This window comes from Cnephaeus nilssonii (genome assembly GCF_951640355.1).
Source record: "Cnephaeus nilssonii genome assembly, chromosome: 5".
Classification (NCBI taxonomy): domain Eukaryota; kingdom Metazoa; phylum Chordata; class Mammalia; order Chiroptera; family Vespertilionidae; genus Cnephaeus; species Cnephaeus nilssonii.
In genome coordinates, this window is record NC_137076.1 from 57,002,288 (window position 1) to 57,016,940 (window position 14,653).

At 45.1% G+C, this 14,653-nt stretch overlaps 1 protein-coding gene across 7 annotated transcripts in view; it reads left to right on the plus strand.

Annotated features, from left to right (window-relative positions):
• Positions 1-4,714, plus strand: part of ZNF827 (zinc finger protein 827) — a 169,061-nt gene extending 164,347 nt beyond the window's left edge. The window contains exon 14 of one of the 7 annotated variants that reach the window (XM_079772249.1): positions 542-4,714. In XM_079772249.1, coding sequence (XP_079628375.1) covers positions 542-1,361 — 820 coding nt within the window. In that variant the 3' untranslated portion in view covers positions 1,362-4,714. The remainder of the gene's footprint in view (positions 1-541) is intronic. The other 6 variants (XM_079772250.1, XM_079772254.1, XM_079772251.1 and 3 more) reach the window with 6 other exon arrangements.
• Positions 4,715-14,653: the final 9,939 nt, after the last annotated feature.

Genomic DNA, 14,653 nt, shown 5'->3' on the forward strand with positions numbered 1-14,653 from the left:
CCTAACCTTTCATAAGCACGATTCTGAGCCTACGACTTTCTGTTTGCTGGAGGTAGCTTTCCCCTGTAAGCTGTTCTTTAAAACTCTTAGCCTTTCTGCGTGTGCTTGGTGTGGTGCATGAAACGTCGATTCTTTGTGTTGCTCCCATCTCGAGGGGAGGTCGTGAGGGTTAGACCTCTGCTGTGTCCGTGGGGGGTGGGGAGGGCTCCGAGGGGGCGGGAGGATGGAGGGGAGCCACAGCTAACGTAACTCTCACCCTTTCTCTGCTCCCCTTCCTGAGGGTTGGTGTTCGCTGCTCCCGCCAGGAGACCCAGAGTAGGCTGAGCGCCCCTCCTCAGAGACAGCTCCTCCTCCTGGGGGGACGGCTCTGTCGGCACAGAGAGCCCAAGAGGGTCCTCTTCAGCTCTGAGAGGCAGCAGGGCTGGGCTGGGCAGGGGCAGCCAGGCCTCGGGGTTTGCAGGGTGGCCCGAGAGGAGGGGAGAAGCAGGGCCGCGGCGGGACCTGCCTGGCTGACCCTCCCTTCCCTTGCTTCCCCCGGCAGGTGCCCATTCTGCATTTATTCCACCAACCGCCCCGCCGCCATGGAGTGCCACCTCAAGACCCACTACAAGATGGAGTACAAGTGCCGGATCTGCCAGATGGTGAAGGCCAACCAGCTGGAGCTGGAGACGCACACCCGGGAGCATCGCCTCGGCAACCACTACAAGTGCGACCAGTGCGGCTACCTGTCCAAGACCGCCAACAAGCTCATCGAGCACGTGCGCGTCCACACCGGCGAGCGGCCCTTCCACTGTGACCAGTGCAGCTACAGCTGCAAACGCAAGGACAATCTCAACCTGCACAAGAAGCTGAAGCACGCCCCTCGCCAGACCTTCAGCTGCGAAGAGTGCCTGTTCAAGACCACACACCCTTTCGTCTTCAGCCGCCACGTCAAGAAGCACCAGAGTGGGGACTGCCCCGAGGAGGACAAGAAGGGCCTGTGTCCGGCCCCCAAGAAACCAGCCGGCCCCGGGGCCCCGCTCCTCATCGTCGGGAGCTCTCGGAATCTCTTGTCTCCCCTGTCGGTCATGTCCGCCTCCCAGGCTCTGCAGAGCGTGGCCTTGTCAGCTGTCCACGGCAGCAGCTCCGAGCCCAACCTGGCACTCAAGGCTCTGGCCTTCAACGGCTCCCCTTTGCGCTTTGACAAGTACCGGAACTCGGATTTTGCCCATCTCATTCCCTTGACAATGTTATACCCCAAGAACCACTTGGATCTCACATTCCACCCTCCCCGACCTCAGACTGCGCCTCCCAGCATCCCGTCCCCCAAACACTCCTTCCTCGCCTATCTCGGACTGAGAGAAAGAGCAGAGACTGTCTGAGGGCAGCATGTTCCGTACCAAAAACAAAGTGACAGAGACAAAAACAAAATAAACCCACAAAACTTACACACGACCCCAGCAGGTGTATGTTGCTGCAAAACCCACAGACCCCCGTGGGTCTGAACCACGTGTACTGTATATCTTTAGGAAGGACTAGAGAATTGGCTCTGTGTGTATACCTATTGCATTGACCTGAAAGCTGCTTTATCCGATCTCCAGAGAGGTGACCTACTGCGTACATCTACCTTCAGAGGCATGCCTCCCCGGCCCCCGCGCCCACTCTCAGCCCTGCTCCCAGCCTTTCCCTGAAAGGAATTTTGTCTTGCTCAGCCCTAAAGAGAGTGTCCTTAATAGCAATCAGCACTTGTCAGCTTATCTACTGGTGCATTTTTTTGTTTTCTGTTGGGTGAATGGGGTGTGTGGGCGTTTGTGGATTCTGAACGAGAAAGCTGTGTGTCGTGTGCCATGAGATTTCTACTGCACATTCTCTGTGCTGGCTTCTTTCACCACGATGAACGTGATTTTCCCTCCTGGGTTGTTCATCCACTGCAGTCCTTCCCCGAGCCCCTTCTTCACCACCCGTTTCACGGCTGCCGAGTGGTGGGGCCTGGTGCGCGGTCCATGAGGGAATGGTAGACGCCCACGGTGCTGCTGGAGATTTCCCACAGAGCTGGCGACCTCGAGCAGAATCTCCTCTGGTGATGAAGACGCGAGGCAGCAAGAGTCCCGTCTGGAAGAAATGTCCCGCAGCACTGAGGCCAACATCACAAAACTTAAGTGTGTTGTGTGTGTGTGTCCATACATACACAATGCGTGTGGGGACACACGCAGTGAATCATTTTTTAAGGGCAGATTATATATATATATATATATATATATATATATATATATATATATATATGATGTATTCAGTGGTTACCATTTGTTTGCAGGAAAAAAAAAATAGTATGAGTGGAAAATTTTATGGTTGATAAATCCAGCCAAGGAGATTAAAAGGGGTTTGGATCAATTCTGGGTATAAATGCTCAGACTAAAAAAAAAAAAAAAGAAACGGCAGTTTTGCACAGTGCTTTGGTCTTGCACTAGTTTTTGTTTCTCATCTGCAAAAAAATGAAAATAAAGAAAAATGAAAGTGAAAGAAAATGTACCTTTTATATGGAACGAGTAAACTGTATATTTAAAAATTTTTGTCACAAGCTCGTTGACATATAACCACCCAAAAACAAGGTGCTGTTCAGGCCTGCGGTTCCGTTTATGCCCCTGAGACGTGTCCATTGTGTTTGCCGGTCGTCTGGCTCTAGAGGTATTCTCCATGTTGGTAATAATTCTGTATTCCATTTTGTTAACGCCTGGTAGATGTAATCTGCTAGGAGGCTAACTTTATACTTATTTAAAGCTCTTATTTTGTGGTCATTAAAATGGCAACTTATGTGCAGCACTTTATTGCAGCAAGAAGCAGATGTGATTGGTAGCATAGCCCTTTGCTAATCTTTCAAAGTAATGGGTGATTTTAAAAAGGAGAAGAGGAAAAGAATCTTTGGCTGAATACGTTAAGTGCTTGTATTTTTAAGACAACAGCATTTCCTGTATGAAACAGGCTAAAAGAGCAGGAAGAAATGTGCATTGTATGATGATGGGAAGCTTGGGATATAAAAGTTTATATATTATTTATCTATTGAAGAACTGTGTACAGGAGGAATGCTTCTTACTGCATTGCTGTTTTCCATCAGGTGTTATCCTAGAGTTGGGAATTTTATTTTTTTCATCCGTTTCACCAGGGGAAAGTAAAAGCATCCCTGACGTTCTTCCTCTAGTCAGCTTGCTTCACTGAGAGCCCCCTTGAAATTGGTACAGCTGTGCGGGAAGCCAGAAGGCGATACCATCTGTCCATCTGTCCACACCATGGTTCCCCCACCACACACACACACACACACACACACCCTTCTTCCCCCAGACCTAGCAGGTCTACTCCACTTCCCTTTGCCAGTCACGGGCCCTGGCAAGCCTGTTTACACTACGGAGATGCCCGGGGACAGGGAGGCTGAGCCGGCTAGGGCGGGAAGCTCTGCACCTTCTATCATCCTCCAGCAGACATCTGTTCTTGGCCATGTGTGAAACACCAACCAACCTCACCATGTCACTGTCTCAGTTAAAGACACTACAGACAAGTATAATACACTCCAAGAATACCGGGCTAATGGGTGGGTTGGTTTTTGGTGGTGTTTTTTGTTTTGTTTTTTAAGTTATGTCTTTATCCCCATATAATGGAGAATGTGCCACTTGGCTAATAATGTGCTTTCAAAATTACAAGTTCAGTGATGACGGGAAAGAGGGCCACGGGATCCCACAGAGGCTGGCAGGAAAGGTGACTCACATGTGCACCAGCAGGTTAAAAACCTGACAGGGTGGCCCTGACTATCAGGACGACAGCTCTTACAGCATGCCACTTGTGCAATATGAGGGCCTAGGCTGAAACCTGCAAGACCGAGAGAGGCGTTGGAAGGAAGGAGACGTTTACCGTTCGAATGCCATGTATTTCCCTGCTTGCCACTGAACTTGTATTTGAATTACTTCGTTATGCTTAATGTAATTGGGCAACTTTTTTAGCACTTTGGAAAGAGTCATCAATCTTTCTGGTAAATTATAAAAAGTTTTCTGAGTGAGAAAAGGTGTGTTTGGAGTTTGTTTGACTTTTTATATTATTATTATTGTTATTAATAAAGAAAAAAATTTACAGCATTTTTCAGACTCCACTGAGGTAATATGTACCCCTGAATTTGGTTTGCAGTTTGATACTCAGGGAAGGATGTATTTCCATAGATATCCTTTCCGTGTAAAACACTAACGTCTTTGAGAAATTCACCTGCCAACTAACTTCAGTTGTTTTCACTATGCATCCTTCGATAAAAGCTAGCTTATTTTCCCCTATAGCAATGCAGTTAGTGTTCTCAGCACTTTCCTTCTATCCTTTTTTTAACCCCTCATATTATGTTCAGATGATCATACCATCAAGGTTTGTGTACATTACTGAAAATTTGTATTGTATAAAGCTTTTTGCATTACAAGGCTGTACAGGGTCATTTTGACAGTAACTGGTATATTCCTTTGCATCTTATGTTGCATTGCCAATTTCTAGTGTATCCAGTTTGGAAGTATAATATACTCTAATTAAAAAAAAAAAAAGGTTGGCTATACTCTTGTTTCTTTTTCTTTCTTGGTTGCCATCCTTGACTATACGTGTTAGTTTCAGGGTTTGGTTTGTCTTGCATTGTTCTGATTTTTACTTTTCAAGTGTATTTTAAATGAGTTTAGGAAATGCCCACTATTGGGTATAACAACTACAAAACGCAAGTTTTGAACAGCCATGCTAATAATGCACACTTATGATGTTAAGTCATTAGCAGCCATTAGGTTGAGAGTATAACCATCATTCAGTACAATTGCAGGCCAGCTCCTTCCTGAAATTACTTTGTGACATTTAAAAGACTTCACCAGCCTTACCCTCTCCTGCTTAACATCATTTTATTGACCCCATAGCCCAAGGGGTGGGGTTGGGGGGCAGGGGGACAGATGAATAATTCCATTTATCTTAATGAAGTTTGACAACTATGAGATTTTAATGAGGAGAGGTGGGAATGGTATGTTTGAAAGCTAAATAATAATCTATTCAAATGCAAGTAATAGTTCATTCAAAGAAAGGTACCAGAGAAAAAGATAAAAAGCACACTGTTAAAACAATAATTTTTTTAAAACCCATCTTAAAGTGCTATCATTAGCCACCTTCCCCCATGAACCTGTGATGGTTGATAAAAAAGGTAAAGCAGCAGAAGAGAATGTTTTGCCTGGTTCACAACTGGCACGTTTATAAATATAACATCATCGGCTCACCGCAAGAAATTACGAATTGCTTCACATAACATTCAGAAAGATCAAATTTACTTTTTGTAAAATGAGGCAATGTAGGAGAAACCACTCATCAGACAGTTTTCCCCTCCATTTTTTTCATCCAATAGCCATTCCGTAGGTGATTGAATCAAGTTCTCTCACATGATTCAAATTCCAGTGTTGTTCTGGGGTGGCTGGTGTTTATTGAAAACATTAAAATAAGTCAGGCTTCTTTGCTTTTTGCTAACGCTAGAGGCAGGACTGGCTTCTCCTTTTGCATACAGAGATTTTTCCTTCGATTCCACATACCTACGTCACCTATTTTCCCTGTGATTGAGAAAAGCCAGAATGTCAAGAAAATAATCATCAGTTTGGTAATTGTTTCCCCTGTAGCGGGGACTGAGGAGTGGCTGGGTGGGAGCCATCCCCTGCGGCCACGTTGGAGCAGACCACACCCCCTCCCATCCCCAGGTACCTACGGAGACCGCACGTGGGAGGGGCCTCCCCAAGCCAGCAATGCAGCTCCTGTTTGAATTCAATCCAAGATCATACTTAAACTTTCCCTCCTGTCATGTCCAATCTATCTTAAGCTGAGACTCTAATGTTTTCTATATTGTGTTTTCTATAATGTGTCTGCGTCTGATTGGCTCACTGCCCATGGCCCTTTCACTGCCCACGGCCCTTTCACAGTCACAGTTCTGGTCACAGGAACAGGGACACAGGCAGCTCCTTCCCCAGAGTCAGAAGCCTCACCTTAGGCCACTTCCTGCCAGCAGGCATGGGGGGCTCGTGAAAATTTGAAGGGAAAGGCATATCTGGTTAGTTGCCAAAACACAAATCAAGTCACGTGCTTCTGATCTTGGAGACCCAAGAGTTGCTCAGTGCACCGAATGGGCCGGGAGGGAAGGAAGGGGAGAGAGAGCAGCTGAGCGATTTCATCCCTGCTTCCAGAAGACAGAGAATGGAAAACTGGAATCCTTCCCACGTGGCCTTAGACCCTGTGAGCAAAACCACAGGAGAATCTGTGGTTGATGCCTCCTCAGAATGGAGTCCCACCCAGTGTCCGTTTTTATCCTGCGATTTTGCTCACAGGGTCTACTCAAGAGACCTCAGCCAACATTCTGACTACTATCACTCTCTCAAAGCAGAACAGTCCCACTAAAATGAGGTTTATTTTGCAAATAACTACAGCTAGTGCCCATCAAGCAGACTCTGGGGTAGGTAAAGTGCAGTGACTATGGGGACCGCTCTTTCGACCCACCCAGGGTCTGAATGGTCTCAGTTAGCAATGGAGATCTCTTCTTTGTGAGGTAGCAGACCCCCCATTCATAACTGTCCTGTCAGCTGGGTCTGGAACACGAAATGCGAATCCTCGCATTGGTAGGAACGTCACAGGGGAAAGGAAATCCATTGTTCTATCCCCGTGGAATTTCTTTTTTCTTAAAATATATTTTATTGATTTCAGAGGAAGGGAGAGGTAGAAACATCAATGATGAGAGAGAATCATTGATTGGCTGCCTCCTGCACGCCCCTACTAGGTTTCAAGCCCGCAACCTGGGCATGTGCTGTGACCAGGAATGGAATCCTGACCTCCTGGTTCATAGGTCGGTGCTCAACCACTGAGCCACACAGGCCATGCTGGAATTCCTTTTCGATAGAGTGTTAATCACGCCTTAGTTTTTGATAGAATTATAGACCTAGAGCAGAAAATCTACCTCAATTCATACTTCAGAATGATTTCCCCTACCCCAGTCCTGTGGGTGGCTTTCCACCCGATGGAGTGAGAATGTCTGGATTACAGGGTCATAACCGTGGAGTCAGATCACCTTAGTTCAAAGCCTGGCTTGTAAGCATCTTTTTTAAAATATATATTTTTATTTACTTCAGAGGGAGGAAGGGAGAGGGAGAGAGAGAGAAACATCAGTGATGAAAGAGAATCATCAATCAGTTGCCTCCTGCACACCCCACACTGGGGATCGAGCCTGCAACCTGGGCATGTGCCCTGACCGGGAATCGCACCCTGACCTCCTGGTTCATAGGTTGACACTCAACCACTGAGCCATGCCAGCCCCGCTGGAAGCATCTTTTAAAAAAGGTTGAACTAGATGATCTCCAAGACCTATCTGTACCCACCTAACAGATAACCTACAATCTACAGTCAGTCCTCACTTAATGTCATCAGAGGCTCTTTGACTTTAAGCAGAGTAACCTGTAGAAACAGTTTTACCCCTGGGTAACTGAAACAAGAGTTCAGTTCCTACATCGTCTCACCAACGTTACAATAAACGCTCGGTGGACGAAAGTACGTTGTTTGAGGACTTGCTGTGCTAGGATTCTATGACTCTTCCTAAACAAGCAAAAGTGGTCACAGAGCGGAATCTTTGCAAGGCAGTTAAGGCAAAAATGGCACCTTGACATTTTCAAGCCACAGCAGACTGAAGGTGGAGGAAAAAAAAATGGCTAAAAATATTTTTCTGCCCACTTCAGAGTTTGGGAGGTCTAAAATGTTTCTCTTCTGATTAAACACTAATTCATCAGGCTTGGATTGCCTGCAGTCATCTTGAGGGTGGTTCAACCTATGTTATCAAATGGCAGTACCCAATCTGCTGGGATGAGTTAGGATGGGGATGGCAAGGTTTTGCCCTGCCCAGCTCCATATCTCTTCCTCTCGCCCCTCCTTTTCCCACCACACGACTGTTTCCAACCTCCTCCAGGTGACGTGTGCAATTGTGACCACTGAGAAATCTGCTGACCACACTTCCAGTGTTTTCCATAGAAGAACAAATGGTTTCTTTTAACAGGTAATGAAAGACATGTTAGTTTTAATATAATGAAAGAAAATACTAAACATTCTTATTCTGCCACCTATTTAAAAAACTCTCAGCCCAAGAACTCTAAGCCCATGGAAGCTCCCAGGCACTCGCACTGGGTGGAAAGACGCCACGTGTTTACAGAGACACGGTGAAGTAACTGATCTGTCCCCAGCATCAGGCGAGTAAGGCCCAGAGAGCATGCACTGGGCGAGGACCGGGAAAGTTGATCTAGCCACCCTCTGGCCCGAATGTGGATTCCCCCCAAACCAGCCCAGGATGCTGTGTCTTTCCAGTCTGAAAGATTCCGAGGTAGGAGAAGCCATCTCTTGGCTTCAGTGTTCTCTTAGCTTTTTTTAACTGCAGCTCCTATTGGTCGTCCACAGACTTTTCAGTGTGCTTTGTAAAGGACACCAAGCCCCGCTCCCCTTAGGTCCCAGTTCAAGCAGAGTATGTTAGAACATTCTCCGTGCATTGGGTTTGATTAGCATTGGCAGTCTGTCTATCTATCTATCTATCTATCTATCTATCTATCTATCTATCATCTATTTTCTGGGTTCCCCTAAAACGCAGAGCCCTGAATTATCATTTATTTTAGTAGTTATTAAGAAATAAATAATAATTTTGAAAGTTAAATAATAATCTATCCAAATGCAAGTAATAGTTCATTCAAAGGAAGGTACCAGAGAAAGAAATGGAAGCAATAAATAAATAAATAAATAAAGCGCACTGTGAAAACATTTTTTAAAACCCATTTGAAAGCACTATCGTTAAAGACCTTCCCCATGAACCTGTGAATGTTGATTAAAAAAAAAAAAAAAGTAAAGCAGCAAGAGAGAAAGAATGTTTTGCCAGGTTCACAATAGCTTGTTTTGGAAAGCAATCCCAGAAACAAAAGTGGGGAACTAGAAAAAGTGAGGCAAGTCAGAGCACTGGCCAGCTCGTCACTGCTGTGAGCAGCAGGGCGGCAGCCCCTCTGGCACCCTCGGGAGGAGCTGTGCACCTCAGAACCCACAGCCCAGGGACAGGAGGAAGAAGGGGCTCACGGAGCCCCAGCGAGTGCTGACTCCTTTGCACCTCCAGGTTTGCCCATCACTGAGAGTGGCTGAGTACTTTCCACAGGCAGGCACGGAGGTGGCACAGGAGCCAGCGGTGCTGACGGCAAGAGATGCCTGGGGAAGCTGAGGTGAAGTGCTGCCGATCACACCTGACTGTAGCTGGTTGTTACAGCAAAGCCTGGGTTGAGAAGGTAAGTTTGTAAGATGAGGAACAACAGGTTTCCAATAAAATGATCATATTTGGCAAGGATGTTGGCATCATTTTAGCCTCTAAACCAGTGTTGGCTGCACATCCAACCTATCAGGTTAGCTCAAAACTTCTTTCCCCCAAGGACAGTGCTGGGTCATGGTGCTCAGGAATGGAAGAGGTGGCATATGAGAAGCAGGTAAAGGCTCTCTCATCTCTGTCAAAGTCTCATTAGAGTGCTCCCTTCCTTGAGGTTTGCTTTTTTGATTTCTCTATTGGGATTGAGCTCTTCTAGGAAACCATTAAAAGGAAGTCACTTGACAGGGACATGGGCTGCCTCCCACCTCAGAGAGCCCTAGGAGAGCCCAAATGAGGCTGGAAGAAAGGGGCCATCCCCCAGGCACTGAGGCCAGCTCAAGCCCAAGCAAAAGGCATCCTGGGGCTCTCCAAGGTCCCAACCTACTATGAATGGGTATACAACCCTGCGGTTGGCAGCCAGACCTCAGCTAGGAATAAAAAAGCTACATTTGCCTGGCATTTTCTTTGTACATATGTATCCCTCAGGAACCTGGGCTGAACAAGGCAGTATCTGTCCTCATGGAAAACAGCTGATTGAAAATAGAAATATTCAGGATGTAGGTGATCTCTGTTTTTTTCCATCTCTAACCACAACCAGCAGCCTTTTTACTAATGGAAGATTGGGCTAAGCATATATCAGTCCATGCTTGTATATATATCAGTCCATGCTTAGCCCAATCTTCCATTAGTAAAAATATATATGTATATTGCATAGAGGACATACATAATATAGATATCAACATAATATATATGTATTTGGGTGAGGACATCCAGAAGGAGAATCATGAATTTTATTATACTGGGAGTCACAATATTAAAAGATAATAATTTTCATTTTTCCTTTGCACTGATGAAAATAAATACAGGTTGATAAAGGAGTAACATATGAAAAGAATAATTAAGGGTCAAAGAAATCTCATTAATCAATACCCCTTTGCCCATCTTTCCTACAATTAAATAAATGGGCACAGCCATGGGTCATCGCCATACTATCAGTCAGGCTCCCATCTCTTTATGGCGTCAGACAATAAACACACCAGCAGTGGTAGCTGAATATGCGGGAGTCTTGATTACACTAAGAGGCCATGTATCTTCTCAGATGGGCGGATAATTAAATTTCCTGCTGATGAAGGACTTGACAATTTGGCTTATCTGCCTGTGAATAAGGCTACATGCATGATTTTGTGTCACAGCATCCTGTCTTCAAATATGTGTCCCTCACATTACCCATAATCCAATGCCTTTCTCATTATTATTCTCTACACTTATTCCTCACAACCCAAAGATGTCATTCCCTAGGCCACATTCTAAAGCAAGTGCAAGCCAATGAGAAGCAGGTAAAAGCTCTCTACCAATCCCTTCTCTCCCCACCTCCCACCCTACCCCCTGCTGGTGCTCCTCTGCCACTCTAACCTTGACCAATTTCTCTCTGCTCTTCATTCATTATTTAATGAGCAACAAGCATGTGGAAAGTCATATGCTAGTAGCTGATAAGAAATGGAGATAAACAAGACACACTTCCTAGGTTTAAGAAGTTTACCAACCAATAGAAGAAACATGTTGAATAAATTCATTATAATACCAGGAAAAACACACACAAATTGCTGTGGAACTATTGAATAAAGAGCTCCTAATTCCAACAAGGTGAGAGGAGACTTTGGGGAGGAGGGGGAATGTAGCATGCAAATAGCAATCTAAAGGGTGGGTGAGGTTGTCATGATAGGGAAAGTGGGAGGGCTTTCCAGATTGCGAGAACAGCTTGGGAAAAGACAAGACTGTGAGAAATTGCATGATGAGGCTCTGTTGAGCTAGAAGATCATAATGAAACCAAACAAAGCCATCTTGTGTAGGGCTTCAGAATCCTTGTTAAAGGGACCAAACATCTAAACTACTCTCTAGTTAATAAGAACTAAGAAAAAAGTTTGTGGAGGAGAATGGCATGAGGTGACCTGTGTTTTAAGAAGATAATTCTAGTAGCACTACAAAAGCAAGGCTCAAAAGACCAAAAAAAAAAAAAAAAAAAGCAGAGATGAGGTATGTTCAAACATGTCCTAAACTGAAACCATCATCTTCTTCTTCTGATCTGCCTCTTAACCATGTATTCCTTAGCCCAATAAAGGCACACCCTTCCTCAAAGTTACCCAAGCTACAAAACTGGGCGTCAACTTTGCCCCCTTCTATTTCTCCTCCTACTTTCACTTCACCCCCTGCCCCTTCCCTTGGACAGCTAATCCATTGGAGTCCTGTTTATTTTACCTACAATGTACTTTATGAATCAAGATAGATTCAGAACATCCTGGTGCAGGTCCTCAGCATCCTTGCCAGTGTCTAGCAATAGTTTCCTGTATGAATAGGACATTCCTGTGTAGAAAAGACTGTGAAAAAATTAATTCCAAGGCTCAGAAGGGTGTTCATGATCGGACCTGTAGTCACAGAGATGCTATTCAGAGCCAGCGGAGAGGGTGATAACACCACGGTAGCAATAGCAACAATGACAACAACAACAAAAGCCCCAAAGACAGCACCATAGGAGATGTCAACTTTAATGGAGAAGAGGAGGAAGCAACACAAGAGACTGAGAAGAAATAATCAGAGAAGCTGTAGCCAAGCACAACATTGTTAGGAGAAGCTAAGGCTAGAGGGGTTTTGATATGAACTTGTGCAGAGGATGAGTGGGTGAGGTTGAATCTAGAGAGTTTCTATCAATTTGATTGTCCTTGGTGATTTTTAAGGATCCAGTTCCAGTGACAGGTTGGGGTAAAAACCTAATTGCAATAGATTAAAGAACGGATTGATGGTGAGGAGCTGGGAACAAGGAGGAAGTCAGCTCTTGTATTAAGTTTGGTACTGCGAGAAAAAACCATCATGCCGATCTAGTGCTTGCCAAGAGATGCCAAATATACCCTTCCCTCTCAGGGAAAGCTAACCCTTCCCATTCCTACTTCACGTGCCTTCAGAGAAGCGAAAGCTGCCCACGTTACAATCCCCAGCCACACTCTGACCAATTTTTCACATTCCCTTCCGTATAACTCATCCTTTGAAGTGGCTCAGTCTATCTTCACACCATCCTTGCTATTGCTATCTGCCTGGTCCAGTTTCTTCAGCCAAAGAAATCTGCAAGAAATGGGCTGCAGAGATAAGATTCAACAGCACTTCTCCCAAATATAAGAGTCTAGAGAAGTGCAAAAAAAAGCCCAGGGATAGAGTCACCCCACTATCCTTGTACTGTGGCCAGAATTATAAAATAAAGGTTGCAGTGTGGCCTGGCCAGCAACTCAGTGGTTGAGCCTCAACCTGTGAACCAGGAGGTCATGGTTCAATTCCTGGTCAGGGCACATGCCTGGGTTGCAGGCTTGATCCCCAGTGTGGGGCATGTAGGAGACAGCTGATCAGTGATTCTCTCTCATCATTGATGCTTCTATCTCTTTCTCCCTTTCCGTTTCTCTCTGAAATCAATATATACACTGAGTGGCCAGATTATTATGATCTATGAATGCATAATAATCTGGCCACTCAGTATATATATATATATATATATATATATATATATATATATATATATATTATACACACACACACACACACACATACATACATACATACATATATTAGAGGCCTGGTGCATGAATTCGTGCATGGGTGGGGTACGGCCAGCCTGGCCAGGGGGAGGGGACATGGGCGGTTGGCTGGCCTGCTTACTGGTTGAACTCCTGGTTGAGGGGACAATTTGCATATTAGCCTTTTATTATATAGGATATACACTGAGTGGCCAGATTATTATGCGATCAGAGATCATAATAATCTGGCCATTCAGTGTATATATTTAAGATTGCAGTGTGGAAAGATAAAGGATTAGAAGGGAATATGACACGTCTCTTTTAAAAACATGATGGACATGGCCAGAGAACACTGACTTTGCCACCAAAATTCCTGAAGATGAGACCTGGGGTAAACCGGGAAGCTTAAAAGAAGTGGCTTCTGTTGGAGGGCTGGGCCCATGCTGCACTGAGAGCAAGGCTTTCCAACCCTTCTAAGGGGCACACCACTGCCACTGGGGAAAAGCCACGCTCGCTGCCACCTCACCGACAGGGGAAAATGACCCTCATCAGACAGAACAGAAAGAAAGCTACTGGGTTTTATGAGCTAGAGATGAAATAATCTGTTTTTTATTAAATAGCATGAGAAAGTTATTAATTCATGCCAGAAGCACAAATGTAAATATTATCATATTGCAAGCACTCGTTCTGAAGGAGGCCATCTGGCAGAGCCGCGCAGACCACACTTTGAGAAGCAGAGGGAATGTGTCACCACGCCGGCCCGTCCATGGACGCAGCAGATCCAGACGCAGTGAAAATGTAAGGGTTTTGAGGGGAGCACTTTGCAGTAATGACATCTGCTAGATACTTGTTACGTGTTTCTCTAGAGGTGGGCCTGCTTTTACAAATGCTGTTATATAAAAACCGAAAACTTCAAAACAAGGGGTGGTTATTATTTCAGAACCTCTTGCTTGGGCACCGAATTCCAGAAGGGTGTTTATGGACAATCTTCTGGAGCATTCATTGTTTAATGTACGGATTGGAGGGAAGAGGAAGGAGAATGTAGGAAATCTAAAGAATTGGGAGCCACCATCCATTCTAGACTAACCCAAAATTGAAAAAACAGCAACTTTAAATTAAAGTATATGCATGGGCCCTGGCTGGTTTGGCTCAGTGGATAGGGCGTCGACCTGAAGACTGAAGGGTCCCAGGTTCAATTCCAGTCAAGGGCACATGTCTGGGTTGCAGGCTCGATCCCCAGTGGGGGGCGTGCAGGAGGCAGCCGATCAATGATTCTCATCATTGATGTTTCTACCTATTTCTCCCTCTCCCTTCCTCTCTGAAATCAATAAAAATATTTTTTTTAAATAGAGTATATGCATGGTTGGTTTGTTGTTGTTTTTCTAATATAAAAATGCAGTTTTAAAAACCTCACACTGTCACATCTTTTGCAGAAGGAGGGGATGTAAATATATCATTTGGAAAGCACATCACCCTCTCTAGGGGTGGATCGAGCACCAGTGACACACAAGGTAGAGGAAACCTTGCATCCAGAAGAGAAGAAATGCTGACACAGCTGGAAGAAATGTCCAGTTTCCTTGAGAAGCCAAACTGTGTTCACCTGGCCACCCTACATTTTCAGAGGATTCCTGGACTTAATTTTGTTTGTATCTCTCCCTCTGTTTGCTCGGAGATGCAACTGTGGGTTGAATATGGGTTCTGCATTTGACCCTATCCC